This window comes from Melospiza melodia, chromosome 2 (genome assembly GCF_035770615.1).
Source record: "Melospiza melodia melodia isolate bMelMel2 chromosome 2, bMelMel2.pri, whole genome shotgun sequence".
Lineage (NCBI taxonomy): Eukaryota > Metazoa > Chordata > Aves > Passeriformes > Passerellidae > Melospiza > Melospiza melodia.
Genome location: NC_086195.1, coordinates 79,762,409 through 79,790,265, shown reverse-complemented (window position 1 = coordinate 79,790,265; position 27,857 = coordinate 79,762,409). Strand labels below are relative to the sequence as shown.

Below are 27,857 nucleotides of genomic sequence, written 5' to 3'. Positions count from 1 at the left end.
TTTGTTTTTGCAAATGGGTGCAGAAAGCACAGAAGGCCTGTGACATGGTCAGCTGCATCACCCACCAACCTTCAGCACCGGTGAAAGAAGCCAGAACAGCAGTACTGGTGCTGGAACAATGAAGGTAAAAACCCTGAGCCTTCAGAACCATCTGCTACCTCTGCAGTTCATGGGAACTGCAGCTGCAGCCCTTGCTGGTGGCAGCAAGAAGAAACTGAGCAAGTACTTCACAGGTATTTCTCCACAGTGCCTAAATAATTGTTTTTTATTGTAGCTACTTTCTCTTCATCCTTTGTCCACCAAAACCTTTTTCAGCAATCAGGCAAAACCCATACAATAAAAACCGACAAAACCCAGCTTCAAACAGCTTTTCATACACTTCTTATGCATCTTCAATAGGGATTCTGAATTTATACTGCCAACTAAAAGAGAAAGATGGCTGCAAAATATTCATCCCTAATAAAAGCATAATGAAACCCAGATTTTATTCCCATGTTCTGTAGAACTCCTCCCTCTCTCCCAAGTGCCTCAAGATAAAAAACAAAACAACTCCCCAAATCAACAGCCTCTGACAAACTACTTGCTCTATCAACTCTTGGAGCATTACTAGACATTTTTAGGTTAGACTGTACAACAGTTTCTAAATAGCATCTCTATCATTTGGACATTTGATCAAAACACCTTTTATCCCCGCCTGGAGCAGCTCCAGCATTTCCCACTGGCAGGTACTGTACAGAGCTTGTGCCACACACACTGTGCTGCCACATGTCCTGCAGGAGTGACTGCGAGGGGCAGCCGTGCAGATGAAACCTGGCACTCCAGCATGAGGAAACACAAGTGTCCCCTTTCCTTATGCATCATCCAGGCTTATGCACAGGGACTACAATTTCAGCTACACAAAGTCCCAAGTGTTGGCAGTGACATACCTGATTCTCAGCCAGTGCTTTTCATGCATCTCAGGTGTTCACACTTAGCAAAGTGAGGTATCTAACATATTTCAGAGAGGTGGAGGTATAAAGTCTGTTCAAAACCCAAATTTGTTACGATTTCATCAATACTGTGCAAAAACATAAGCAACTATTCTAAATCAAAACAGAAACGAGTATTTCTATGTCATGCTGCTGTTCTAGTTTTATATAGCTTAATGTGACATTCCACAAAAATTGTGTCCTTTGTTACTCATTTGGCATCTCTTAAGTATGAAAGATGTAAAACTTTAAGAACCAAAAATTAAAAACTGGTTAACTGAAATTTATATTAAAAAATCACAGTTCTTAAAATGATACTTCATACAGCTGCACCATTTGGATGGTGAGCAGTCAAAATTATCAAGAATTTATGCACAAGTCTTGCTAATAATATAGGCACACAGTGGCATGTAAACTACACACGACAACTAGAACAGCAAAGGCACGATCTGGTTTGCTTTTTCCTACCTTTCAAGAAGTTGGTTAATTTACAAAGAAAGATATTCTATACTCCATGCAGAAGTATTACATTTATATTTTACAGCACAGGATCATTACAAAACTGCTGTCATCTGATAAAACGGGTCATTTAAATAAAATAATAATATAATAATAAGATAAAAAGATAGCAGCTTTTCGCACTGAGGAACTGAATTTCTGAAGTAAAGGACAACACACGTTCTGTCATCTGTCAGGCTGAGGACACCTGAAATTCTCTATATATCTTCTCGTCTACAAAAAGCACCTCCTGGACACTGAAGGTAGCTACAAGTTTTCTGGTTTGCTATTTTCAGCTTGTATTTGTTCTTAGATGTCACGTAAGACCTCAAAAGTTAAGATGTCTGTAAAACTACCAGATGCTTCTCTAATACCAAAGCAGGTTAAAGCAGAGATTTAACTGGGAACCTGACGGAGACCCTTCTGCGAACGGAGCCTGTTCAGATGTCTTTGTTCACACCTGCAGACTGAATGAACTCTGTTAGTTCAAAGAGAATCACTCTAAGCATAACTGGGGTCTCATTGAGAGACAGGAACAGAAGCAGTTTTAAAACAGAACACAGCCCTCAGTAACTTAAAAGTTAAACCTAATGCAGTCATTTTAAAGTGTAATTTCTTTCCATGGCTCCAATAATATGACAGTTCTGCATTTCACATAGAAATGTTAGAGTAAGTAGAAAATTTTAGTTTACAAATGAAGATCTTTAAAAAAGACATTTCATGTAATTACCTTAAATAGTTCTTATATGCACCATTCCACATTGTGGAAAAGCTGAAATATGCAGTCTGGACTCCACAAGTTAAAGAAAAACAGAGTTATATGTATTGGCACAAATACTTACATCTACATCTGTACAAAGTAAAAAAAGCTGACAACCCTGTCCCACCAGTGCAGTGTATTCAACTGCTCTCCAACACACACTTCCTGCGACTGCCAACGAGCGGCGAGCTGGGAACTGAGTCTTCAGTGTGGTGCCAAAAAGTTCCAAACTGCTTTGTCAGTCTCTGAACAGAGGAATCAGAAGTATATCCAAAAAAGTGTCAGTCCACTCACGGCATGCTCAGAGGTCACTGCAGCTGCACTCTGTAAGCTCCTATGAGCAGCTTCACCTGTAAAAGAAAACAAAGGTTTCCATATCAACGCTGGCCACAGGTGATTACTCTGTTAAACGCTCCTATGTGCCACAAGGAAAGGCACACAATTGCTACTGACTAAGAAAGGAAAAAAGAGGAATTATAAAGTCCTTAATAAAATCAGTTTACAGTAGCTCTACTGAGATATGGATGGCTTGTTAGAGGACTCCAGTAGAATACTGCAGCATCAGGTGGTGGTTGAACAAGTTAGCCCCAAATCTGAACCAGACAAACATATACTTCCATCTGAATACACCTTTTTCCACAAAAAAAAAAAAAAAAAAAAAAAAAGTACAATAAAACATTTAAGACTATAACTTCAGTGCAACTTTTAAATCTAAGGATATGGAAAATATACTGCTACATCTTTCTAGGATAAAATAAATGCTACTAGAACAGAATTCATCTTGCAACATATAGTGGGGAATATTGCCCAAACCACCTGTAAAATGCAACAGACTATTTAAAAGCAGAGCGCAAACCCCAGTAAGTATTTCCAACACACAAGTAAAAACATCTGTATGCAAAAAAAAAAAGTGACCACTCCACGTATCTTTCAGTCATCAAATTCACAATATAGATGGAGAAGATGTTTAGCTGGAACACTAGTTTATACTAGCGTATGAATTATTCTCACCACAACATAAAAATGTTTAATTATAACAGAACTAACACATGGCAATGTTCCCAAGTTCTGGCTATGTCACAGGATGTAACTCTAACTGATGGAAATTGGGATGAGGAGACAGAGGAAAATCTTTAAGTTTTACATTTGCAACATACAGGTAGAAGCATTCAGACAATAGAAGAGTACAACAAATGAGCATGCACATTTCATTTTGAGAACATTTTGTACCTTGGCAGTAGGAGCTTCTGCCAACCGTATGAAAAGCTTGTTAAGGCCTGCAGTAGGGCTGAAGGAATAAATAAAGTGACTATCCTACAAGGAAAAAGACAATGGACAAAGTTAATGGTAGGTTATGGCTGAAAGAGCTGTGTGAGAGGACTAGCAATTCAACATTTTCACTATGCTTTTTTTGAAAGGACATTGTATATGAACCTTTGATGCAACGACTGAGAAAACAAGAAGACTTCAAAATTGTGCAGAGTGATGCATTTAATAGATTAAAAAAAAAAAAAACAAACTAGAAAATAATTATTAGAACTTTGAGGTAGGTTGTTAAAAATTATTTAAGAACTTTCTTGGGTCAAAAATATGAGAGGCTTGGTCAATTAGAGAAGAAGCCTCAGTCCCAAAATCACAGAAGGCTGGAGAAGATCTCTCCAGGGCATCTAATCCAACCCCCTGCTCAAGCAGGGCCACCTAGAATCAGTTTATCCAGCACTATGTCCCTAACTTTTAAGTCATACATTTTTATGGAAACTAGTACAAGCAAACATTATAGTTCTCTCCATATACAAAGAAAATTAATTTTCATTTTAGAAAAACATCATAATGATAAAAAGTATGCTTCATCACAATACTGTAAATTCAAATTACGGCACTGAGATTTCCCAGGCTGCTCTATAAAGACTTTACGAAGTAGTTTTACAGTCAATCAGCTATATGAAAAGATTTACCAAAAATACAGGGAGCTGGAATTTGTCGTTTAAAACCACAGCTTGTACACTGCATGGTCCACAGAGCCGAGCAACAATGTCTTTACCGAAGAAATTTGCATGGAAAACAAAGAGAAGAATTCCAGATCCTGAAAGGGAAGACAATTCAGTTACATGAACTTAAAATCAGATCCATTATCTAGAACTGTGTACACTAGACCTTTGAAGACAGGTGCAAATACATGTAAGTAAAAACCATCATATGGTGTATATATTTATTAACAAACCAACATGCAAAACCCCCATTTCCCAAACCAGTGGATCCAGAAAACAATTGGCTTGGTCACCGAGTTAAGGACTTTTCACAACAGAAATAATTTTATGTGGCTATCAGAAAGGAATGCAAAATGGAAACAGCAATCCTCAGCACGGTTCACTTCTGTGGTTTCAGGTTTACTCAAAAACAGTTATGGAAATTAGTGTGGTTTGGGTCTAGTCAAAAGAACAGACAACTGAGCCCAGACGTTACAGATCTTTATGAACCGCACTGGAATTCAATAAGCAGCAACTTAAGCTACCCACAAATGTTTCATTTTAATACACAAACTTACGTTAAGTTTCTTAATTCTAAAAGATAGGATATCTATATTAAGAACTGGAAGACTTATCCAACAACTCTGAACAACCAGAAAACTGAGCAGACATACGCACTTTCAATCTCAGTTTAAGTGGATTCTAATAGTCACACTGAGTTATCACTTTAAGAAAAATCAGTATCAGTAGATACTTCCCTGATACACTCATCAAAAATGACTTAGATAAGCCAAGCAGCAGAAAATAGCATCTGAATTCCTGGAAAAATAATTAAATATTCCCAAATACATTGGGAATTTGATTCCTGTCTTTTTCAAAAGGTTTGTGGGGAAGACAAAGTTGACTGCAGCTGCTTCCTTTTCCTACTATTTCTAGACTGCATTTGTCTCAGGGCACTGCTGGGACTACATTCCAAGCCTTCAGCACATGACCTACTCTCCATGAAACAAAAGGATCCACTACAAGACCTTCTCTAGATAATCTAGTAAGCCTAGATTTTCCTGAATCATTAACTCTAAGGTAAAGGTTTACTCTTTTCCTTTCCTATAATGCCTGTCACTGAGCTAATGTAACCCATGAACAGAAAGAAGCTGACACTCTGTATGTGGCAATTAAAAAGCCTTAAAAAAATACAGACAAACCCTACCCATAATACATCAAAATATAATTGCTCTCCCTATGTTCCATAATCAGAGTGTTCTTAATGTGATGTCCTGCAAAATAATACAAAAATAATTTTGCATAGGAGATAATTTAAGACATGCTTTAAACATATTGTTCTACCTTTTTTAAACAAACAAAACCCTCGCGACAACAACAAACCCCTCCCTACCTTCTGGCACATTCTGTGGAGGTTTATAGTTAAAATCCAAAGAAAAGTCTGGCCCTTCGCAGAGACGATGACACGCAATTGGGAACACTGGCTCCAGCAAAGCAAGGCGAGTTTCAAAATAATTCCTGATGGTATCTTCTGCTACTTTTGAGAGCCTGAAAGACCAAACAATGAGGCCTGTGCTTCACACAGTGAATTATTTTACCAGATATAGGCTTGGTGAGACATGACATACACACATGCAAAAAAAAGCATTCCAGATCACCTTTTTAGATTCCTGATTTTCAGGAGTGAATGCCCTCCTCACTTGCATTTATAGATAGATGAACCACAGGTCCCAGTACTGTTAATAAAGTATTTTATCAGCAATCTGTTTGTGAAATTCAACTACCGGCTCAAAAAAACTAAAATGTTAATACAAACGCACTGCAGTAGATTTAAAAAAAAGGATTTTACTAGCCACATATTTTGAAGGCTTTATATACAGAAAGATATCCCAGAAACATCAATATATACTTGGTGGCTAAATAGACATCCCCACTTTCCCAGCATGACTGAATTATCAATCTGCCTGCAAGTAAAAATAAAGAAGCACATCCCTGTAGAATTTTACTAGAAAAATGCAGTTCCTAGTTAAACTCTGTGAATAAAACAGTGCAAAGGTAGCCATTCTACCACTAAAAGGCAGGCAAAGTGGGGGTTTTGTTTTTTTGGGGAGTTAGGGAACCAGGTGGAGTGGCAGCCCAGCTTTCAAAGAGAGACCACATTACGAAGTGGTGTCTAGCACCTTTGCAGGCAGATCACTCAGTAATCCTCTTCAGAAAGCTGTTTGGTCAGAAATGGGTTTTACGTGCTTTAGCACAGCAGAGGTCCTGCCTCTGGCAGCTTTATGGCTTTTCCAGTTATTATTCAGAACACACTTCCCCACCCTGCTAACTGGGACTATCATCTGCAAAATCTAAAACTTCAATGTTTCACTGGAAGGAAACCACAAGAACTGCCATGCCTAAGCAAGCCCCAAAGCCCATGTAGCCTGTTTCCCAGATGCTTGACAAAGCCATATTAAATATGAGAAATTAAACAGTAGGTTTTTTTGGTACACTGTCCTATTTTCTAGCAATCTGATTAAGAGCCATCCAAAACTAGAAACTGCAGCCAAATCTCATCTTCTTAGATCTGCTTAATCCCTTCTAAAATCCCATGTATTTGTGACCACAGCATTCTGCAACGAGATCCATGATTCAGTTTTGCTGTGCAAAAATATTCTTCCACTTCAAACCTATCACTAGATCATTTAGTAGGATGGCCTGCAGAACCTGTCTCATGGCTTTGGGTTATTTTTTGTTGTTGTTTCCTGATTTCACATTTTGACCATTTAATAATTTTATTTTCAGCTTCACTACTACTATAATGTCATCCTCTGACTGACAAAAAACACTGAACTGGTATTTTCAGTGAGTCTAAAAGCTTCCCGAATTAGCAAGAGCTGTGTTACTTCCTGTACAGTTCACATCAGCACAGTAGTACCCCCAGACATGACTTTGCAATCATCAATATTTAATTTCAACTGCCACTTGACTGGCAAAATTACACGGTCAAGATCTTCCAAAACTCATTTAGATTAGCCAAAACTGAGGGTGGCAGATGTCAAAAAGGAAACAAACTGGAAAGGTCTCACTACACACAAGTCTCACACTCACAAAGTCTCACTACACTGAACAGCAGATACCAGATCACTTACTTATCCTGCATGCTTGCTGTTCCCTTCAAAACCTTAACTAAAAACAAGTCATGATTTGCTTCCCTAGGCCAGAATCAGCATACTCCATTCACCCACTTTAGCTGCCCCTGCTCACTTTAACAGGTTTCTAATTTCTGAAAAATAATAATTACCTTTTATGTTTTTAGCACTGTTTCTTTTAGCATTCTACAAGAGAAAAACATTCCTTATAGTGTTCCTCTGCTCAGGACAGAAGTTTGCTTTGGTGATCTACAGTATCTCAGACAAGCTTTCCAGGGCACTAAAAACAGTGGCATCACAATACTTTCCTCTTGGTATGGAACTGGATCCAAACACGTTACTTCAGCAAAAATCAGTAGCACAAAATCTAGCTGGAAACCAATCACTGCTGGTGCACTCTGAGATCAATAGTGGGTCTGGTCCTGTTCAACAGCTTAATTAATGACCCTGTGGAAGGTGCAGCAAACCCTCAGCACTTTGGCAGATGAGACAAAACTGGGAGGAGTGGCTGACAGCCTCTGATATCCACAAGAGACCTTGACAGGCTTGACAAGTGGGCTGACAGAAGCCTCACAATGTTCAGATATCTTTACAAACTTTTCAAGGACCTGACAACCTCTCTGAGCAGCCTGTGCCAGTTCTGCATCACCCTCTAAAGGAAAAATTTCCTGATGCTTAGAGGTAGCCTCCTGTGTTCCCGTTTTTGTCCACTGCCCCTTGTCCAGTCACTGGGAACCACTAAAAACAACCTGACTCCATCCCCTTAACCCTGTCACTTCAGATGTTTTTTGATTGATACACCTTGACCATTACAAGGCAGTTTCTGTAAAGACAGACTTAAGAAGTCAGCTGATGGGAAACACAAGAGATATGAAGCAAAAACCAGCCAGGGCTTTCTATACACTGGAAGAGAATAAGTTTGGATTACAAACTACTTGATAGATTGCCTTAGATTACATATAGGTGAATCACGAGGATTACATCATCATGAAACAAGAAAAAAATCTTGCACTGAGACAGTGTTCTTCCAGCACTAACTATGCATTCATGGCAAAATCTCACCTGCTGTAGAAGCCACAAGACCCTCCCTAAGTCTTCCCCAAATTTAGAGATGGCTGGTTTTAATTTTCTGCCCATATACATTAACTACAGTATTCCTCCAAATGGATATTTGGAGAGCTTGCTCCTTCTCTGTATGTTTGTCTCAGTGTAGCTCAGTATATTTTGTCATGACCATATGACACCAACACTTTACATGTCACATACACTGCACTGCTCTTCAGTCATTCTGCTGCATGATATTGATGATGATTTCCATCATCTATTGGCATGAAAGCTTTATCCCTGGCACTTTCAGCTCATAGCTGACGTTTAAAGGTCCAAACAACACCACAGCAACACAACAACTGCACAGACTTTTCATGGTGTTTCAGCTTGGTGTTCTTTTGTTTGATTTTTCCCTATGCTTTCTAGCAAGGTATTTTATTTGGCATGCCCTACAAAGAGCTTACATTCAGTGGTCCAGTGCTTATACACTTGTAAGTTTTCACAGCTGCTATAGCTTAAGTAATCTTTCTCGTCTAGGAATTACCTTTTCCTCCTCTCCATACTCAGTGTTTGAGCAAATGTATGCCAATTCTGCTAGCTCACATAATTTTGCTTTCACATGATTTATTAGTTAGCTTGCTGCCCAAATCAGATCTGTTTTCTTTCCTGACATTTTCCTTGACTTAAACCAGAATGATGACATGCCTAGCATGGCAAACTTCAGCAGAACAAACTTCCAGGTACATTTTACTCACGTTTCCAAGTGGCTCTTGAGCTGCTCATACACCAGTACGTTGTTGCACTGTTTAGCAAAATGCATGGCGCTGTTCTGGTGCTTGGACAAAATGTTGCAGTCGGCTCCGCTTTCAATCATGAGCCGCACTATATCAGAATTCCCTCTTTTACAAGCCTGGGTGGGAAGGGAGAAGATGGAAGGACAGAAAACAATTACAAACCCCTCAGAACAGAGTATACATGACAGCAAGCAGAACTGCAGAAGTGAATTAAAATCCAAAATTAGTTACAATTTAGAACTTTAATTATTTGCTCTGTGAATGGTAACACAGCTTGAAACTCAGGAACACGCTCCATAAATATTTTATCTTTATCCAGGCAGAAGCAGCAACAGTCAGGATTACCAAGCAGACATCATTAGAAAAAAAATAAAGAAAGCAAATCCCAGAAGTTCTGTGAAGATAACTGATTGGCTGGAGTTCAGTAACTGTAAATTTTCTTACAATTGTTTACCTCAGTAAATATGTTTCTGTAGAACCATTCAGAAATTACTGAGGTAACATTTCAAGTGCCTGTTTTTCTATGCATCTCAGTTTAAAATGGTACTTTGGGTATGCAATTAATTTACAGAATTTGTCTCAGACTGGTACGTAGCTATGTCAGAAAGCCACTTTTATCATCCTCTGCATAAATGTTCAAGGCTGTGCACTGTTACTTACAGCAAGATTTTCAGGGCACATCAACCATAAACTTAACAAAAGGACAGGAAAATCTAAAAAAGGTTTCACTTTGAAGAAAGCAAACATGCTCTTGATCACTTGTTTTCAAACACTTCACTCAGAAAAATTAGGAAAAGGCACAAGAGATAAAACACTTTTATCACTGTAGACCTTTTAGAAGACAGCTTCTGAAACTTCTCTCTGCTCTGAACTTGGACCTGTGCCTTCAATCCATCATCTTCCATAAACAGTACAATCCACCTGCCTTCCTCAAACCAAAAAACCAAGAAAAATCTCACACCACCTGACAGAAAGGAATTGAGTGCAAAGATATTTTTTCTCTCCTTTTAGAAAAAATATGATCAAACTCCTAAGGTTAAATAAGAGTGACTTGATAAACACATTGATAGGTTATCCACAGAGGGCTAGCTTTGTCCCAGTAAGTTACTGGAAATGAAGATCCTATTCTTTGTATCTGCATTGTAAAACAAACACCTGGAATAAATCATTGTAGGCTGCTAATTGGTTTGTACAGCTGTGCATCACAGACTAATAAAAACTTTAAAGAAGGTCAAGACTGAGGTTCATGGAAGTACCCAAATTATGAAGAGATTTTGGATTGAAGTGGCTGAGGAAACCACAAGTGAGTTGTTGCCTTCAGAGAAAATGTGAAATCCCCACTTGTTAAGCCTCACAGAGAGCAGAACAGAAACAATACCACATGGTCTGGGCAGGAAAGCTTCTGTAACCTCTCTGGCAAACAAACCACACAAACAGCCTACACATAAATACAGCAACTTCATCCAAAGGGGAACTTTGGTGAAATTCATCCACATACAGAAAAAAATATTAAAAGCACAGACTGTTTTAAGAGTATTAGAATTTTCCCACTGCAAAAATTTTTTTTTAAAAAAATCAAGATTTCCTTTGTGACTGGGGGAATAATGGTGCAGAACAGGCACTGAGAATCAGACTGTAAATTGGCTATTTTATTTCTTGCCTGCAATAAAACAGCAAGTGCCAATCACAGAAGCACCCAAGTGAAAGATTATTCTTTCTGGAATTTTTCTCTTCCTGCTGACAATTTGATTATCTCAGCTGGAAGACCACATCTGCATTTCTTTGAGCCAAACAGCACAAGAGGATGATGAGCCACATTTAGCACTGCATGCTGAAGGCATCTGTGTTTCTTGTTTAGATATTACAGTACATTAAAGAAATGGATTAGAACTCTGCTTAGAGTAACTATGAAGGGTATTTTTATTTCAAATCTGGAATGTGTTCCTGAAATGAATTCTATAAATAGGTTTTTATGTTTTACTAGTTTGACAAAAGTATTCCTAATAAACCACATAAGGACAAACAGAGGATTTACCTTCATTAAGGCAGTCTCACCACTGCTCTGCTGCATGTTCACATATGCCCCAGCTTCCAGAAGAATAGCTACCGTTGTCAGAAAATTCTGGGGAAAAAAAACCAAACCAAACCCACAATACAAGTAAGTAAAAAATATTCTGATTTTGTTTCAGAATATAAAATGACATTTACTTAAAATTCATCCATAGAACCCAAAACATGAGTCATGGTACAATTAACACTGTTCTCTCCCATGGTTAATAAAGAGCATTTCAGACTTAGGCAAGTGGATAGTCCTAATTATTTACAGTTCTTACATTTTTTTCCTAAATCCTGCAATAATAAACATCACAGAGAGGAAGCAGTGTATTTGCATCTGCCACCAAACAGGAATGAGGCTCCCTGCTGCCCTTCTATCTACTGTTCGTGGGACCCACCTGAACAGAGGAGTGCACCCATGAAACCCTGACTTGCTCTTACTGCTTGAGCTGTCTTACTTTGGGAAGAGCTTGCCACGGTGTTCACTGCCCAACTGCTTTAAAATACCAAATCCTGTTTAATCAGAGATTTTCTTTCTAAGTGTCTCCAGTTTGTGTTATCATATCTGTGTAGCCAGATATGATAACAAGCAATTCTACCACAAGAACTTCAGCTCCACTTTTCCTCTTATGATATTCTCTGCTCAGGGCAGGGTTTGAGATCAGAACTTATTTATACTACAATAACCACACCTGCTGAAATTATTATTATTCACCCTGCTGTATCTTGCTAACTACTTTTTAGGCAGCATTCAAAGGTAAAAAACTGTCTACTGCCTTCAATCATAAGAGCTCAGAACCACAAACAGAACAATAACCAAGCCAACCTTTTCAGCTGCATGTATCAATGCAGTTGTTCCATTTTTCTGTCTACCATTAACTTTAGCTCCTTTCCTGATCAGCACCCGCAGAAGGTCGTCATGCCCTCCAGCAGCAGCAAGCATTACCAGGGTCATTCCACTTGGGTCCTGGGGAAAAAAAAAATCATTTCCATTACAGAAAAATAACAATAAAAAAAATACTTCAAGATAAATCAAAGCTGCAAGACAAAAATTTCAAGTGCATCAACATGTTTCACAAGGATTTCCCTCCCTGGCAGAAAAATTCACACATACATGGCTGCCAGACATCAGCAAACTATCACCTCCCACTTCTCTGGTCTGCAGGTCTCACACTCTCAGCTCTATAATCTGCAAAATCCATAACATTCTGAGGATCAGAACAAGAAGCAGAAAAACCAAAATGAACCAAGAAGAAAGGCTGTAGGGTATTTGAGAGTGGGGAAGGCAGCAAGACTGTCAACACCCATGGAGAAAAACCACTATGGCTCAAGTCAGCTGCTCTCACAATACTGCCTTTTGATTTTAGCAGAGTGTATGTACAAAGACACTCTAACCAGCCAATCTCCTCACTCATTCCTGCATTTTCCACCAGACCTTACAACTCACAGAACACGTGCTGGCCTCAGTAGTTTATTTCTCATCTTCCCTACAACACCTCAGAAGACTCAGCATAATGTTGAGTTCTCAAAATGCTGCATAACACAGCTACACAAGATCACCAGCGAAAATACCGATATTGGAGATTTTAGAACTCAAAAATGGAACTACAGTCCTATTCAACAGGAAAATAGATGCTTGAAAGTAAATCTAGTAAGAACATAGCTGATAACAAGCTGGCAGAAAACTAATTATGAAGTGGTCCCAGTATGTCAAACACCTTGCAGGTTTTTGGGGCTTTTCAGAGTTTTGTTTCTCATGTACAATGTTTTACACAGTTCAGCCACTTGTACTGATGGTTATTGTTCCTAATAGCATGCAAAGTTCCACATTTAGTCAGTTAAGTACACTGGGCAAGTTGGCTGGAAAGCTACTGGGATGGTTCTATCAAACTTCATTTTTTCTTGGAAGAAATGGATAACAAATACTGAAACTTCCAAGTCTGTGCTCCTTTTTAACCCTCTGTGCTTTTTGTTTACTTAGGTGAGATGGAAGTCTGCTACAACATAAGAGGGGAAAGCATTTCAAATAAATCAAAATTTGTATTCTTCCCTCCAACTGTCTTCCAATACTCTACTGCACAAAAATTACCTCTTGATCCAAATTATATTCCTCATTTGAAGAAAGCGCCATTTTCACCGTCATGTAGTCTCCACTTTTAACAGCATCCCTGAGGAGAGCTAGAAAATAAATTCAGTGTTGTTAAAGGATATTTCCCATTGAAATGTGAGCTAAGAAATACCCCTTCTTGCCAGAAAATACTCACCACTTGATATTGGTTCTGTTGATACATGATTCTCATCTTCTCCATCCAGATGCTTCTGGAATTCTTCTAGTGTCAGCCACTCTAACTGCATGTCCATACCCAAACTCAGGACTTGCTGCTTGCCATCTATCATGTATTTAATTTTGTGGAAGAAAAAAAAAAATAAAATAAGCAAGGGCAAGCTAATGAATGCTCCCTTGCTTCAATGATCAGCAGCTTAACAAACGACTACTGCTACTTTTCATTCAAATAAACCCTGGCAGTCAGCATGGAATGGTTCTCAGCAGTAAAGGCTACATTACAAACAAACAAAAAGCTTTTACTTGAAAGAAACTGCCAATTTGTGCTAATAAATAAGGCTGAAGTGATTATGGGAAGGTGAACACTCCATCACTGTGGTAGCACAAGCACTGGAAACACACTGAAAAGGTACCAGTGAGTTTCATAAGAAAACTTCATTGCAGCCCCCTGCAGAGACAAGAACTGGAGCACTCGAGATGCAAGCAGGAATGGAGAAAATCTTAACTACCAGTGTTCTCCATTTGACCCACATCCACTAGTTCTCAATCACCTTCTGCAGCAATGCAAGTCCATCTCTTTGCTTCATCCCTTATATTTCTCCTTTCTTTGTACACCTTGCTCTTTTGATTCTTCTATGAATTTCCATTCTAGCAAAGATTCTTTTCTTTTGCAGTTATTCTCATAATATTATTTTTTTTTCTTCTGAACCTACATTAAACAGCTCAAATGCACTTTTGATGACCTTAAAGCCTAGAATATTAAGACAGTTACCAGGAGTGACTACTTGAGCCACTAAGGACTATCACACAACAAAATTTAAGCAGCATCAATTTAGAAAAGATCTGTTCTCTTTCTGTAAGGTACTGGAGCACGGTAGCAAGCTTAGCATAAGACAGAACTCAGGGAGAGCAAGTCCACCTCCACCTATCCTGGCAAGTCTGATTTCTGGCTGCTTTACACATGGTACCTCCTTCCTTTTAATAAATGCTGCTTAGAATTGTGCATAAATAGTATTTCTGAAGTATGGTTCAGTATCTGATTACCACACAAAGGACAAGTGCTGCACAGAAAATACTCATTCTGCTTCTTACCACTTTTCCTAAGCACTGTAAGCATCTATGCCACTTTCAGAAAAAGGTGCTTCTCTAGTGAAGGAATTTGTCCTGAAAAAAGTAATCCAGAGCTGTTCTGAGATGAAGAGCAGTAACACTAATAATCCATTATACTATTAGGAACAGAAACAGAACCTAGACATTCTTTGTTGTGTACCTAATCATCCAGGGTTGTATAACATAATTTGTCTCTGTGGCTGAAGCAAGAGGCAAGATGTTTGTCTGATGGGAGCCCCTACTATTTTTTCTAAGTATAAAAAAGTATATACTCATAATATTGTCAGAACACTTCTGAAAGTAGCCAATAGTGGGATGAATTCTTCTAAAAAAAGCTACTATTACATGCCAGAGAAGCACAGTTGTCAATCTTAAATTAGAAAGGGTAAAGTTAACTTGTCTACAAAAATGTCAGAGACTTCTATATATTCTGTGCTTCATACATGAAGCATATATTAACATTCTCATGAAGCATGTATTAGCAAAGCCATAGACCACAAGACTTTTGCTTCCTAAAATAAACACAGAATTCCTTATTTCTGGTGTGTGTCTTTGTGTGTGTGTGTGTTGCAAAACTACACAATATCTGCCTTATAGAAATAAGAAGAGAATGCCCTGAATAGTCATTCCCTTCTCTGTTTCAAGACGTTAGCACTTACTTTTTAGGACCTTCTGTTCTTTTCTGGTTTTTTCTTCTTTTTCAGGCTCCTTTTTTTGAGATTTTTCTTTAATTTCAGTTTTCTTTACTTCTTTTTCCTAAAATTGAAAGCAAAGACCAAATTTTAGTGGTGGAGAAAAAAAAATGGAAAATTAACTCCTTTCACCACTCCAACAATAAAGTATATTGACAATTAATACTACTGAAACCTATATGCAACAGACTTGTAGACATTCCTAAGAATTAAACAGGTGAGTCAGGAGTTAAGTCTGTGAAGGCTTTTTCCCTAACAGTGGAGTTATTATTTCCGGAACATAACTTCAATTCATAATTTTACTGCATCCCAGCCATTCAAGTTGCCTTATGGAAGAGCTGCAAATATGACAAAAATCAGCATTTTAAAGGAAATTCAAAACGAGAAACTTTTTGTTTGTTCCAAAGTAAACCTGAACAGAATGTAATTATTTCAGAGTATTTAACAATTTTGTAGCACCGTATTTGAAGCATTATGATATCATTGAGTTGAACCTCAACTGAGAAAACTTGACAGTTGGACAGAAAAGGTTCCAAGCTTTGCAATTTACACAGACAGAATGTTATGGCAACAGTTATTTGTGAACAACAGACACTCGGCAAAATCCACCCAAAGTCATTATATCCCTGCAGAAGTTTGAGCTTAGCAGTATCTAATATCACAGAAGAAACTTATTGTAAATGTAGATATATAATCAAATTTGCCAAAATGGAATCCAGCTTTCTCTACCAAAGTTTGCCTTTCTCCTTCTGTAATCCTCTCTCTCCACTCACCAAATTCACTGCAGGTTGGACAAGGCTCCTTGGCATGGCTTTGTATCAGTCTCTGACACTAACCTGGCAAAGAGAGTAGCACTGCCTTTCTGACAAACTGCCCCAAAAGAAGTCTTCACAAAAATTTACATATATGCTACCATGTGACAGAGCAAAAACCTTAATTAAACCAGATTAATTTGGTGTATCATTATGTATCAGCAGAGCTGAGACATTTAATTGCTTTCCTCACCACCCCCTTCCCTCCACAAACCTTGGCTTTTGATCACTGACGTGATTAATGCAAACACAGGCAGCTGTTCATCCTGCCAGATGCTCAGTCTTTAAGAGGAAATCCATAACTTACTACTTACAGATATGTGCTACAGTGGGGCTGTTAAAATCAGTATTCTATTCTAGTTAAAATCAGTATTCTATTCCAGGTAAAATCAGAATTCTATTCCAGTTAAAATCAGAATTCTATTCCAGATTTCTAATGCTGATCAGATGCAGAACATACCCTTTTTTTTTGGAGGCAAACAAAATGGAAGGAATGGGTCAGCATGCAGACCTGGCCCCAAACAGAAAATACTGTGTTATAAATTGACATGCCTGGTGCTCCATAAGCAGAGTTACATAAGGAAAGACAGGTACCTGAAATATATGTGATGATTTTCTTTGACAGGTATCATCTTGTCTGGGCCAACAATTTAGTGAACAAAAAATACCCTGCAGAACTCTCCACCAAACCTACCGTGCAAGTCCACAGCTGCTGCAGAGAATAACTAACCAGTTACAGCAAACACTGTTTAAGCCTTCTACACTCAGAAGCAAAGAGCAGAACGCCTTCCATACTTTGCTGGTACCTCAGAGCATGACCTTCCTTGGAGCACAACCACCAGAAAAGCACAGAGATAACTCACTGAGAATGCTGACTGAAGAGCCACAGGCAAACCCACTGTCCTCTGCTCTTCATTCATTCATGGTCGAGGTGACAGGATTTTTACACTACTGGTAAATAGAACAGAATTCCAAAAATTTTTTCTATTCTTGTCTCTCTCACAAACACTATAGCCTTGAACTGTAAGTAAACCATTTGGGTAATAAAGGACCATATCACTGCAACTAATTAAATAGCCTTCTGAAACTGGCCTATGCCTCACAGTAATTCCTTGTTTTCCAGAACTTTCAACACTAAGATCCTGCAAACACACTCTTCTGTGTAGCTCTACTCTGAGATTATGACACATAATTCTCTATCCCCAAAATAACTTATTTAAGGTGACCTACTCCATACACAGAACAATCACAAGCAGAGGACCACTGCTGAACCTGCAGAAGAACTTCCTACCATGGAATTATGGTCTCAGAAGTGGCATATAGTCCAGTAAGTAACAATGTGTTTTGGCTGCATTCCTGTTAAATCAGAACATGGCTACTCTGAGCAGACAACGTTTTATGAACTGCAAACTGTATTAGAACAGGCTGAAGCAGATGAAAGAAATTATACTCCCAGAAACATTACAAAAACCAGTTATTTTTGTGATAATTTTCTTCTTTTGCCTTTACAATACTGCTTTTCTTAAAGCACTACTGTATTAAACAAGGAACAATAAATATCCTGGTATTTGCTTATTTCTTACAACAGGTACAGCATTTCTATTTCTATTTAATATGAAACCATGTCATGAAACGAAACATTTGCTGTAAGCACTATAGGAATTCTAACAAGACAAACTTGTTACACAATTATTTGGGAGACCTGGATTTTAGAAGTGATTTCAGCATTCCAGTTCTCAGGCAGGTGCAACCACAGGTAATCCCTTTTGGAATGGCCAGTGTCTGAGAGAACAAGTGTTGCTCAACACTGTTCTGCCTTACTACACAAGTAAAAAAAAGTCAGATGGGGAAAGTCCTGAAGGTGGGCACAAAGCTCAAAATAACAGCATGCCTTGCAAGAACAGGAAATTTCATTCTAAGAAGACACAGTAAATGGAGAGACATTTATCCTTTCACATTTGTGCTCTCCTTTCCTAAAGCATCCCCCCCCTTAGAGTGTTCAGAACCCAGACATTTCCCAGTCTCTGTTATACACTGTGCAGTGGGTGTTTCTTTAAGCTCATGCAGCTCAGTACCTTTCCAATCTGTACTTTTCTCTTTGCCATCATGAACAGTCATGGTTTGAGGTATGTGTACCTTGAAGATGACTGACTTTACCCGCAGGGCCCACGCTAACTGTGCTTACCTCCCCAGGGGAATCCATGGGCCTGCACACCCTTTCATCAGCGCTCAATTTCACACCCTTCTGCACTGGTGAAGGAGCAGGTGACACTATCTCCAACTCTCCTGGTACTTTTTCTTGACCTGTTTGCTTTTTGTGCATGCTCTTCTTCTCTAAATGACTATCCTGAATTTCTACTTTTCCATCTTCTTCTCTACAGTCTTCTGCTTTCTGAATTTTCTTCTTCCTTCTTTTAGCCCTAGTATCAATACCATCATCTTCATTACTTGCTGATCCATCAAGATATTTATCAGGAATGCCATATTTTTCATCAATTTCTTGTTCCAATCTCTCTTCTCCACTTATTACCTTTTGTTTCTCGTCTTTATTTTCAGAATTTATGTTTGAATTTTCATTATAAGTCACATGAGAAATTGAATCATCCACAGGACTTGATTCTGAGTCCAACTGAACATCTCCATACTTCTGTGATTTTTTATTTTCTTTAGAATCTTCTTTAGATTTTATTTTTAAATCTTCTCCCTTCTTTTTCTTGATTTCTTTAGTATCTTCTTTCCTTTGCTTCTTTGGGTCCTTTGAATCCTCCTTAGTTTCTAAAGTCCTTTTTTTTGGCTTTGAATCTAAAACCAAAGTATCTTCACATTCTGTTCTGGGTTTTTCCTTGGCTTTTGGAGACTTAGATTTTTTCTTCTTCAGCTCATCTAAACTTTTATCCTCTTCCTCTTTTGACTTCTTCTTTTTCTTCTTTGGTGAAACATCATCTTTTGTTTCACTCTGCAAGTCGCTGTCAGACTCTGCTTCAAATATATCATCATTTAGAAGTGGTTTCTAAAAGGTAAAAAAAAAAATTTAAATTTTTTCTTCCCCAATAAACTATCACTTTGGTACAAAGTATACAAAAATGGTAGTGGTCATGCTTGAGAAAAATAAATTTTTAAGCATTTTAATCTTTTGATCCCTGCCAAGAGCATTCCTCACTGCCAAACTGCAAAATGTGATAATACAATTCTAGCTTACTTACCTAAATTACATAACTAACTGCTTGGATGAGAATCAACACACAAACAATTCAAGTAAACCAATTACACATCCAACCACCGTATTCTAGAACAGAACAATTCTGAGCAATTTTGCATTAAAAACAATTGATTTGATTTTGTAGGATTTACGTACAGGTTTCCCAGAAGCAGGGTACCAGTTTCCAAAAAGGATCCTTTTACTGCTTTTTCAGGCTAACTGAGCTGTTAAAAAGAAGAAAAAAACCCCCCGATATTCTGCCCTCTGGCATGTAATCTTTCTGTATTCCTCTCTTACCAAACTTAATGATTCCATGTTCAAACTCACTGATCTCCTACAGAAAGCAGGAGGATGACTGGAAGACTGTGCCCCGCTTCAGACACAAGACAATATGCATGTGGGTGGGGAAATGGGGTTATTTATATTGTCAAAAACAAACTAAAATGACCATACATTACTTACATAGTCCCATTAGAAATGAAATTGAAGTTTAGACGTATTCAGTCTACAAGCAAACTTGTCAACAAAAAGAAAATCCCTACCAGAGAACAGCAACAATATTAAGTTTCACAAGAAACAATAAAGTTTTGGATGAGATTTTTTAATTCCATGTTTCAAATGCCTTCCCTTCTCCCTTCCTCTCATTAGTAGAGTCTAGATAGGGATTATGTCTCCAGGGTAAGATACTGAAGTTGAAACACACCTGTATTTCTTTTTTAACAGATTTAGGCTTGTTATCCACAATCTTTTTTCTGAATTCAAGAAGCACTTCTTTGCAGTCTTCCAAGTGAGCCTCTGGTTCCCAGGTATCATCATCAGAGGTGTATCCTTTCCACCGGACTTTATAGAGAGTTTTCCCCTGTAAGAAAAACCCACAGCATTTAACACAATATAGCACAGTATTGCATCAGCTAGTCAGTTCTTGAGCATGTCAGTGGATATACAATTTTGTGTATACACAAATCAGTATTTCTGTAGTTGGAACAGTTTTATCCAAAATACTTCCAATATCTAACATTTGTTCAGAACCACAGCTGCAATGTACATATCATAAATTCCCAGTCAGTTTATCAAAATAGGTTTTCTGACACTTCTGAAATGATTTTTTTTCAAGTTTTAATATTTCTTCCATAAAAATTTCAAGATTGACGGTTTTCTCTTTGCTGAATAACTTGATATAAACCCTTAGCACTTCTAATGAAGTACCACCACTCACCAAGTTCCATATTGAAATTTATAATTTATGCTATATTTGTAATCAATTCTATTTTTGATAAACTGAAATACCAACAATAAGGAAAAAAAAACCCAGCAAAGAAATCAGGTTAAACCTAGACAAAAATCTGAGTGTGTGCATCTCAGTGGAGCTAGTTACAGAGAATTTGGTAGATTACATACAAAAATCCGAGACCAATTGTTTCAACATTACTGAACTTCCCTGAGGGATAAAACTGCACCTTGCAGTCTCTATCTAGTTTTTTCTACTAAATTATGAAGTTCTTTACCATTAAAAAATTATTTTTGTAGCAAATGTACTTAGGAAAGCACCTTTTGAGAGGCAAAATAGTACCTCTCACTTTCAAACATGGACTGATAACGCTCTGAAAGACATTACAGCGCTAACCAAGCCTGGAGAAAAAAAGCTTTGGGAAGAATTGCCAATTGGCACTTACTGTTATATGTCTATGCATAAATTTTTGCCTGAGCATAATTAACCTTTGACCAAGTGTATAAACATGCCACAAAACTTCAGCAACCAACTGACCAACTCTATTTATAATCTTCTGTACAATCTTCTTTATAATCTTCTGCTTCACAGACATCTAAATAAATAAATAGCCTGTATTCAAACACCTTAGTTTTAACATTTCTCTTAGAATTTAGCTTAACCCATCTCTCTTGATTTAGGAGTTAAGTTTCCAAAATCATATTCCCCTCTCCTCTTTCTTCTATTGGGGTTACTTACAAAATAAGCAACCAGAAACTTCCTCATTACAGTCACAGAGTGTGTTAGGTTACAAAGGATTTCCAGAGCTAACAAGTAAAATGCCCTCTCAAAGCAGGACTGCCTCCATCAGGCTGCTCAGGTATCTGCCCAGTCAGCGTATCTATGCAGGTGTCCTTGTGTTCAGGCTTGTGTCCTCTTGACTGTCACATCCTTTCCCTGTGCACCCCCAGGAAAGATCTGATTCTGTCCTCTCCACATCCTCCTGTCAGATACAGATATTACTCTGATCTCCCCTGATTCTTCTCTTCTTATGGCAAAGCAAATCCAGCTCTCAGCTTCCTGTTTTCATTACCCTCCTCTCTGGTATGTACATGCCTTTCTGTCCTGGGGAGCTCAGAGCTTCACATGCTACTCAGGATGCTTCTCAGCAGTCTGAGAAGAGAGAATGAAGCATCTCTCGATCTTCTGGCTACACTCCTGGGTGCTGCTGGCCTCCTCTGCTGCAGGAACTGCTGACTCATGTTCACCTTACTTGCCTGTGGGGACTCCCAGCTCCTTTCCTGCAAATCTGTGTCCTAGCCAGCTGGACTCTCACTGGCCTGCTGGCACAGGGTTATTCCCTTTCAGATGCAGGACTTTGGCTAGGTGCAGTTAGGAACATCCTTGTAACTCAGGTACTAAATAAGCTACAAATCCTTCTTTCATTAATTGAGAAAGTTACATGAAGTCTAATGCAAATGCAAAACCATTTGGCTGTTGAGTGACTATATCCTGTACATGGAGAGTGACAGAAAAATGCAGCTTAGCATAGTTTTACAAAATTCAGCTTAAGTGAAGGCAGAAGAGTGATTCTCCCACTTAAGAGGCACAGTCTTACACTCCCCTATCAACACTCTCTCACTCAGTATTAGTTTTTTTCCCTTCTGTTATCACTCAGAAAAAACTGAATGCTTCCAAGCATTTTTATACTGCTCTAGCTTCTGTGAGAACTAGTGATGAGCTAGAACCAACTTGTATGGAAAAGGATACTACCATGTCATTAAACAGACCAGTTAAAATTTCCCACTTCCACTGGGGAACATCACAATTTGCACCAGAGCCTGTTGTTGGAGTATAACTGAGGTGCAGAATAAAAAGCTTTATAGATACACTGACGACATTTCCAAACTTTCACTGCTTGCTCTCTTAAGTAGGTCACGTTAATGTTTTATTTATGCACAGGTCTAACTCCCCAGCCCAATCCCAACCCAGGAGTGCTGTCCCTCATCCCATCACCAGGGATGATGGGATGCCAGGCCCAACACCACCAGCAGTGTGTGTGGGAAGAGCACCTCCATGCAGGGCTCTGCAGCTGTGACACTTCTGTTCCGTGACACACAGCACCCCACGCCACGCTGCCCAGTGTGACTCCCTCTGTGGTGACACCTGGCTCTTCCCAGCCCTTCTGGAAGTTACACCTGAGTGTGAGCTCCTGCCTTGCCCTAGGCTTGTGGAGCACAGCCCAGGCTGCAGAGCAACTGAGAGGGCACCTGATGAGCTGGGAGCTCGGGCACAAGGCCACAATCACCCTGTGCCGGCTACACCCACTCGCTGGAGCTGACCCAGCCTGGAAAACTCGGGCACACAGAGCTCAGGATGTGCTGCAGAACGGGCTGCTTGGAGGGGAGGGAAAAGAGACACGCTGTCACCACCACGTGCCAATGACACTTTTTAGAGATGGTACTTGATGTATCCCAGTACTCTCTAATGTCTCACCACCATGACCACCTACAGACTTCAGGTTCCATCACTTGGAGGTGGGTGGAAAGAATAAAAAAAATAAAAAAAAAAAAAAAAAGGGAATCCTCTTGTTTTCAAGCCTAACTTATGTTGACCAACACTTCACTTCTATAAATACTGTGTTACCCTGAAAGCACAACATAATCTTAAGACATCAACATACTTCAGCTAAGGTACAATTTAATAACATCACAAATATCGAAGAAAATGCTGATCTGAAGGCTCTCCAGACTAAGGGTTTCAAGACTCTGATCTTTTATATGAAATTGACAGATTTTTATAATGTCATAGACTGAAACTTGAAATTAAAAAGCATCAATTAGTTAAAATAAAAATCATTCAGGCACAAAATAATTTAAGAAAACCCCTGTGTTAATTATTTTTTCTATTTGAGGTTTAGGAAAATTTTTAAAGAACTTCAACCAGTCTAGGTTGCCTTCAAAGAAACAAATCAAGGCCTGGTATTTCATTTTAAACAATGCAAGACTACAAGCTTATTATTTCAATTGGGAGAAGAGTCTCTTATTTCAGGAGGTCTTTCCCGGTTTTGTCTGTGACCGTGGTCCCTGGCAACATACCTTGAAAACACCTCTAAGCTCACAGTTCTATTCAGCCCTGCCCATCTCTGCGCTAAAACATTTCACACCTAAACAGTGCCGCAGTTCGGCGTCAAGAGCCAAGAGCAGTTTCATAATGCAGACAAAACCCAACAACTTAGCAAAGACCTATTTTTGGCTGGGGGCACAGAATCCGGAGCAGGGCACAGACAGCCTCCTTGCAGAGCCGTGCACAGCACAGCACACGCTGCACCCCTACGGGGATTACCCTTTTCCCGTGCCCCCCGCGGCCCGGTGCCAGCCAGCCGCGCACTCACCCCCTCGTTCTTCACGTCCAGGATCTTCTCCACCTCGAACACGTCCTCCCCATCCTCCTCCTCGTCCTCCTCGCTCTCGCCGCCGCCCGCCTCCCCGCCGCCTGCTGCCGCAGAGCCCGTCGCTTTGCCCGCTTTGCCCGTCCTGCCGCCGTCTTCCTCCCCGCCCTCCCCATCCTCCGCCGCCGCGGCCGCCGCCGTCTCCTCCTCTCCCTCCGCCCCCTCCAGCCTGGCCGCCGCCGCCGCCGCCTCGGCCCCGCTCCCGGCCGCCGCCGCCGCCATCTTGGGCCGAGTTTCGAACGACAAGGGCGCAAAGCGGCTGCGACATCCGCGGCCGGGCGCGGGGGGCGGGGCAGCCGCCGCCACGGCCAATGGCCGCGCGCGCAGCCCGTGACGCACGGGGCCCCGTGCCCGCCGCGCGGCCGCCGCTGGGCGGGGCTTGGGAGGGGCCTGAGGGAGCGTCCTGGTGCAGCCTCGGCCGTGGCTGGGGACGGCTCCGCCCAGGGATAGGGACGGGGACAGCTCCCATGGGAACGACGGCCTCCCAGCCACGTCCGACGTGGCCGCGGACACCTCCGGGCATGGGGCAGCCACGGCTTCTCTGTCGCCTTTGACACTTCCAGTCGTGGGGCATCCACAGCTTCTCTGGGCAGCCCGTGCCAGTGCCTCACCGCCCTCACAGGGAAGAATTCCTTCCTCACATCTAATCTAAGTCTCTTCTCTGTAGTTTAAAAGCATCCCCCCCCTTGCCCTGTCGCTATCTGCCCGTCACTCTTCCTCGTTTTTATAATCCCCCTTTAGGTACGGGAAGGTGCTACGAGATCTCTCTGGAGCCTTCTCCAGACTGAACAATCCCCATCCCCTCCGCCTGTCTTCCTCCCTCCCACTGATCATGCCAGTGTCCCTCCTCTGTACCAACTCCAGCAGGTCCCTGTCCTCCCTGTGCTGGTGCCCCAGAGCTGATGCAGCCCTGCAGTGGGCTCTGAGCAGAGCAGAGGGGCAGAATCCCCTCCCTGGCCCTGCTGCCCACCACTGGATGCAGCCCAGGACACGTTTGGCTCTCTGGGCTGTGGGAGCACACTGACAGCTCACGGCCAGCCTCCCATCCTCCAGCAGCCCCAGGTCCTTCTCAGCAGGGCTGCTCTCAGTGAGTTCTTCTCCCGTGCTTGGGATTGCCCCAATCCAAATGCAGCATCTTCCACTTCGACTTGTTGGATCAAAGGTATTCTTTGTCCTCAGCTGGATGAGGTTTCGGAGAAATGCACAAGAAAGATGTACATGGACATCTCAGGACAAGGTCCTGCTGTGGCATTGATAGGATTTCTTACTGAGGAAAAAGAACTGCTTTTAATTTCATAGTATTTTGCAAGTTAAAGCACTTGGCAAGTGTAGCTTTTTTATGTAACATGTAGGAGGAAGGAAATAGAAGACTTGTAAGAAAAAGCAAATAAATCACACACTATTTGCTTATTTCACTGCCTTTTGCTAGAGCCAGAGTGTCAGTATATGGGTGTGATGGTGTTCGCAGGGGTGTTAGGATGAGGGAAGAGACGAGAATGTTGACTCTGTGTTTCAGAAGGCTTGATTTATTATTTTATGATATATATTATACTAAAACTATAATAAAGGAATAGAAAAAAGGATTTCATCAGAAGGCTAGCCGAGAATAGAAAAAGGAATGAATGATAACAAAGGTTGGTGTCTCGGACAGAGAGTCTGAGCCAGCTGACTGTGATTGGCCATTAATTAGAAACAACCACATGAGACCAATCACAGATGCACCTGTTGCATTCCACAGCAGCAGATAACCATTGCTTACATTTTGTTCCTGAGGCCTCTCAGCTTCTCAGGAGGAAAAATCCTAAGGAAAGGATTTTTCATAAAATGTGTCTGTGACATATTGGATCTCAGAAACAGATCCTTAGGGAACATACATCACTGACCCAAAACTCGGCTTTTAGTGTGACACACATACCCATGTGGGATGTATTGCTGCAGGAGTGACAGATGTACTGAAGAAAAACAAAAATTTTTCCTATTTTGGCTAGCACTTGCTTTCTAAGGAAACTCTAGTAATGGAGCAATTGACCATGCAAAGACTGAACAGCAGATTTGGAAGCTAGTTTATCATGGTCTCTATTAAGGAATCTTTCTAGTTTTTAAGAAAGCCATACTCTAGCTCTTCTCATAGTGTAGTACAACAATTTCTTTGTATTGTTACTAAAAAGAGACAGTGTCTTCCATGTTGAGAGGAAGGATTCAGAGCCCCTTAGAAACAGGAGGACATTGAGATATCCCTCCTGGCAAGGTCCTCTACATGGTCAAGTGTATCTACTCCACCCTTAGCCTGTTTGTTTAAATTCTCAGGAAAACCTCTATGGAAAAAGTTCTGCAGTTTTCCTTAGTAACCTCTTAGTTCTGTGTAACTGCTGGGCAGCATTCTTCATTTGCAAAGGCAGTATCAGGAATTACTATGGTACTGCTGAATCCCCTGCTTCTGAATATTTTCAAAGGATGGACAAACAAGTGTGGAGTATGCCCCACACCCACCTGATCCCTCAGTGCAAGCCATTGTGCTGTCTCCAACTACATTTCATCAGGTACCAAAGTGTTGCTCTTCTGTGCAGCTCCTTAATTTAGAAGATGTAGTGTATTCATTAAACACCTATGAAAAGCCCATTAAATTAAAATAAATGTTAGTCTGGTTTTGTTATTAGGCTACAGTGTTTGGTCTGGTAAAATAAAATAAATTAATCAGCATAAAATCAGAATACAGAGTAACAACAGGAAAGAAAGAGAGAACTCTTTCCTCCTAACAAAACTGACCTATGCATTCACAAATAAATCTATGATCAGTAAGAAAAGCAGTGCAGTAGAAAAATATCCATTCTGCTGTTTGCATTTCGAGGCACGCTGTAGGAATTACAAAACCACCGATTAAGAACACTGATATGTTATAAAGATATTTATTAGTTCCTTGTTAATCTCACTCCTGTATCTGCCAAAACATCTGCCATACTTCACTGAATCGCTACATTATGCTGTCTTTACTGTGCCATCAAAGTACATGAGATTTTAGAAGAAATCAAAACAAAGGTATTATAAAAGTACTTTACAATGTGCAACAAACCAGAAATTAGCATGAAAAATTAAATATTAAGGTATTTTAAACAGTTACAGGTGAGTAAAAGATGACATATATGTAAAAACAACACTTAATAACTGTAAGCCCCTTTGTTTCTATACCTTAAAGTGTGTGACTTTGAAAGTTAATATTTAGTAACAATATAAGATCAAATGTCCTTAACTTAAACATTGTATGTTAAACTGCAAGGAAAGCTAACTCTGTTATTATCTTAAAGAATGATGGCATTAAATATTTTATGCAGGAGGATAATTCATGTTAGATAAAGTTGATATCCATTATCTCCTTGAATCCCAGTCTTTCCCAAGTTCAGCTCGATAGCAAAGAGATGGAAATTGCCTTCTTACCAACTCTATTGCTTTCTTCATCAACACAAAAGCCCAATCATTTCCACTGTGAGTAGAAATGAAGTATCATTATAATAAAATCCTATAAGTCCACCAAAGGAGCGGGAAAAATTAATTTCTTCTAATGATAATTATTTTAAAGACAAAATTTTCTATAGTATGCTGATCCAGCATGTATAAAATATCATCTGATGCAGAATGAGTAATATAATTCCTCAAAAGAGGAAGGCAGATTTCCAGGGCTCTCCTGACTGTTTCTGTATCCTTTTCCTACATGCCCAGTAAAGTATGAAGTGTATACATTTTCCTCTTTTAGCACAAGGAATCTATTATATATTGGTTATAATATTCTTTAATATAGCCATTGAATCTTTATGATGATACTAATTTTTGTCTGTTGGGAGGATTTATAGATAAGATTTTTTTTTTAATACACACCTTCAATTA

The 27,857-nt window shown here is 39.8% G+C and overlaps 1 protein-coding gene across 1 annotated transcript; it reads right to left on the bottom strand.

Annotated features, from left to right (window-relative positions):
• Positions 1-234: 234 nt before the first annotated feature.
• On the bottom strand, positions 235-27,431 carry MPHOSPH8 (M-phase phosphoprotein 8). Its single transcript, XM_063150325.1, has 15 exons — positions 27,411-27,431; positions 25,011-25,157; positions 23,922-24,563; positions 20,024-20,179; positions 18,307-19,131; positions 15,277-15,373; positions 13,488-13,613; positions 13,313-13,401; positions 12,050-12,190; positions 11,204-11,290; positions 9,130-9,284; positions 5,587-5,741; positions 4,182-4,309; positions 3,457-3,540; positions 235-2,576 (listed from the first exon to the last, which is right to left on the bottom strand). The coding sequence occupies exons 1-15, from the start codon at positions 27,429-27,431 to the stop codon at positions 2,535-2,537; spliced, it is 2,895 nt and encodes a 964-aa protein (XP_063006395.1). The 3' UTR covers positions 235-2,534.
• Between the last annotated feature and the right edge of the window lie 426 nt (positions 27,432-27,857).

Coding starts and splice junctions, on each gene's coding strand:
- MPHOSPH8 (XM_063150325.1), bottom strand. CDS start 27,431: ATGAAGAAAGCAATAGAGTTG. Junction 20,180..23,921: donor TGGACGTGAAGAACGAGGGG/GTGAGTGCGCGG, acceptor TTTTTCTTACAG/GGGAAAACTCTCTATAAAGT. Junction 15,374..18,306: donor CCATGGATTCCCCTGGGGAG/GTAAGCACAGTT, acceptor TTTCAATTTTAG/GAAAAAGAAGTAAAGAAAAC.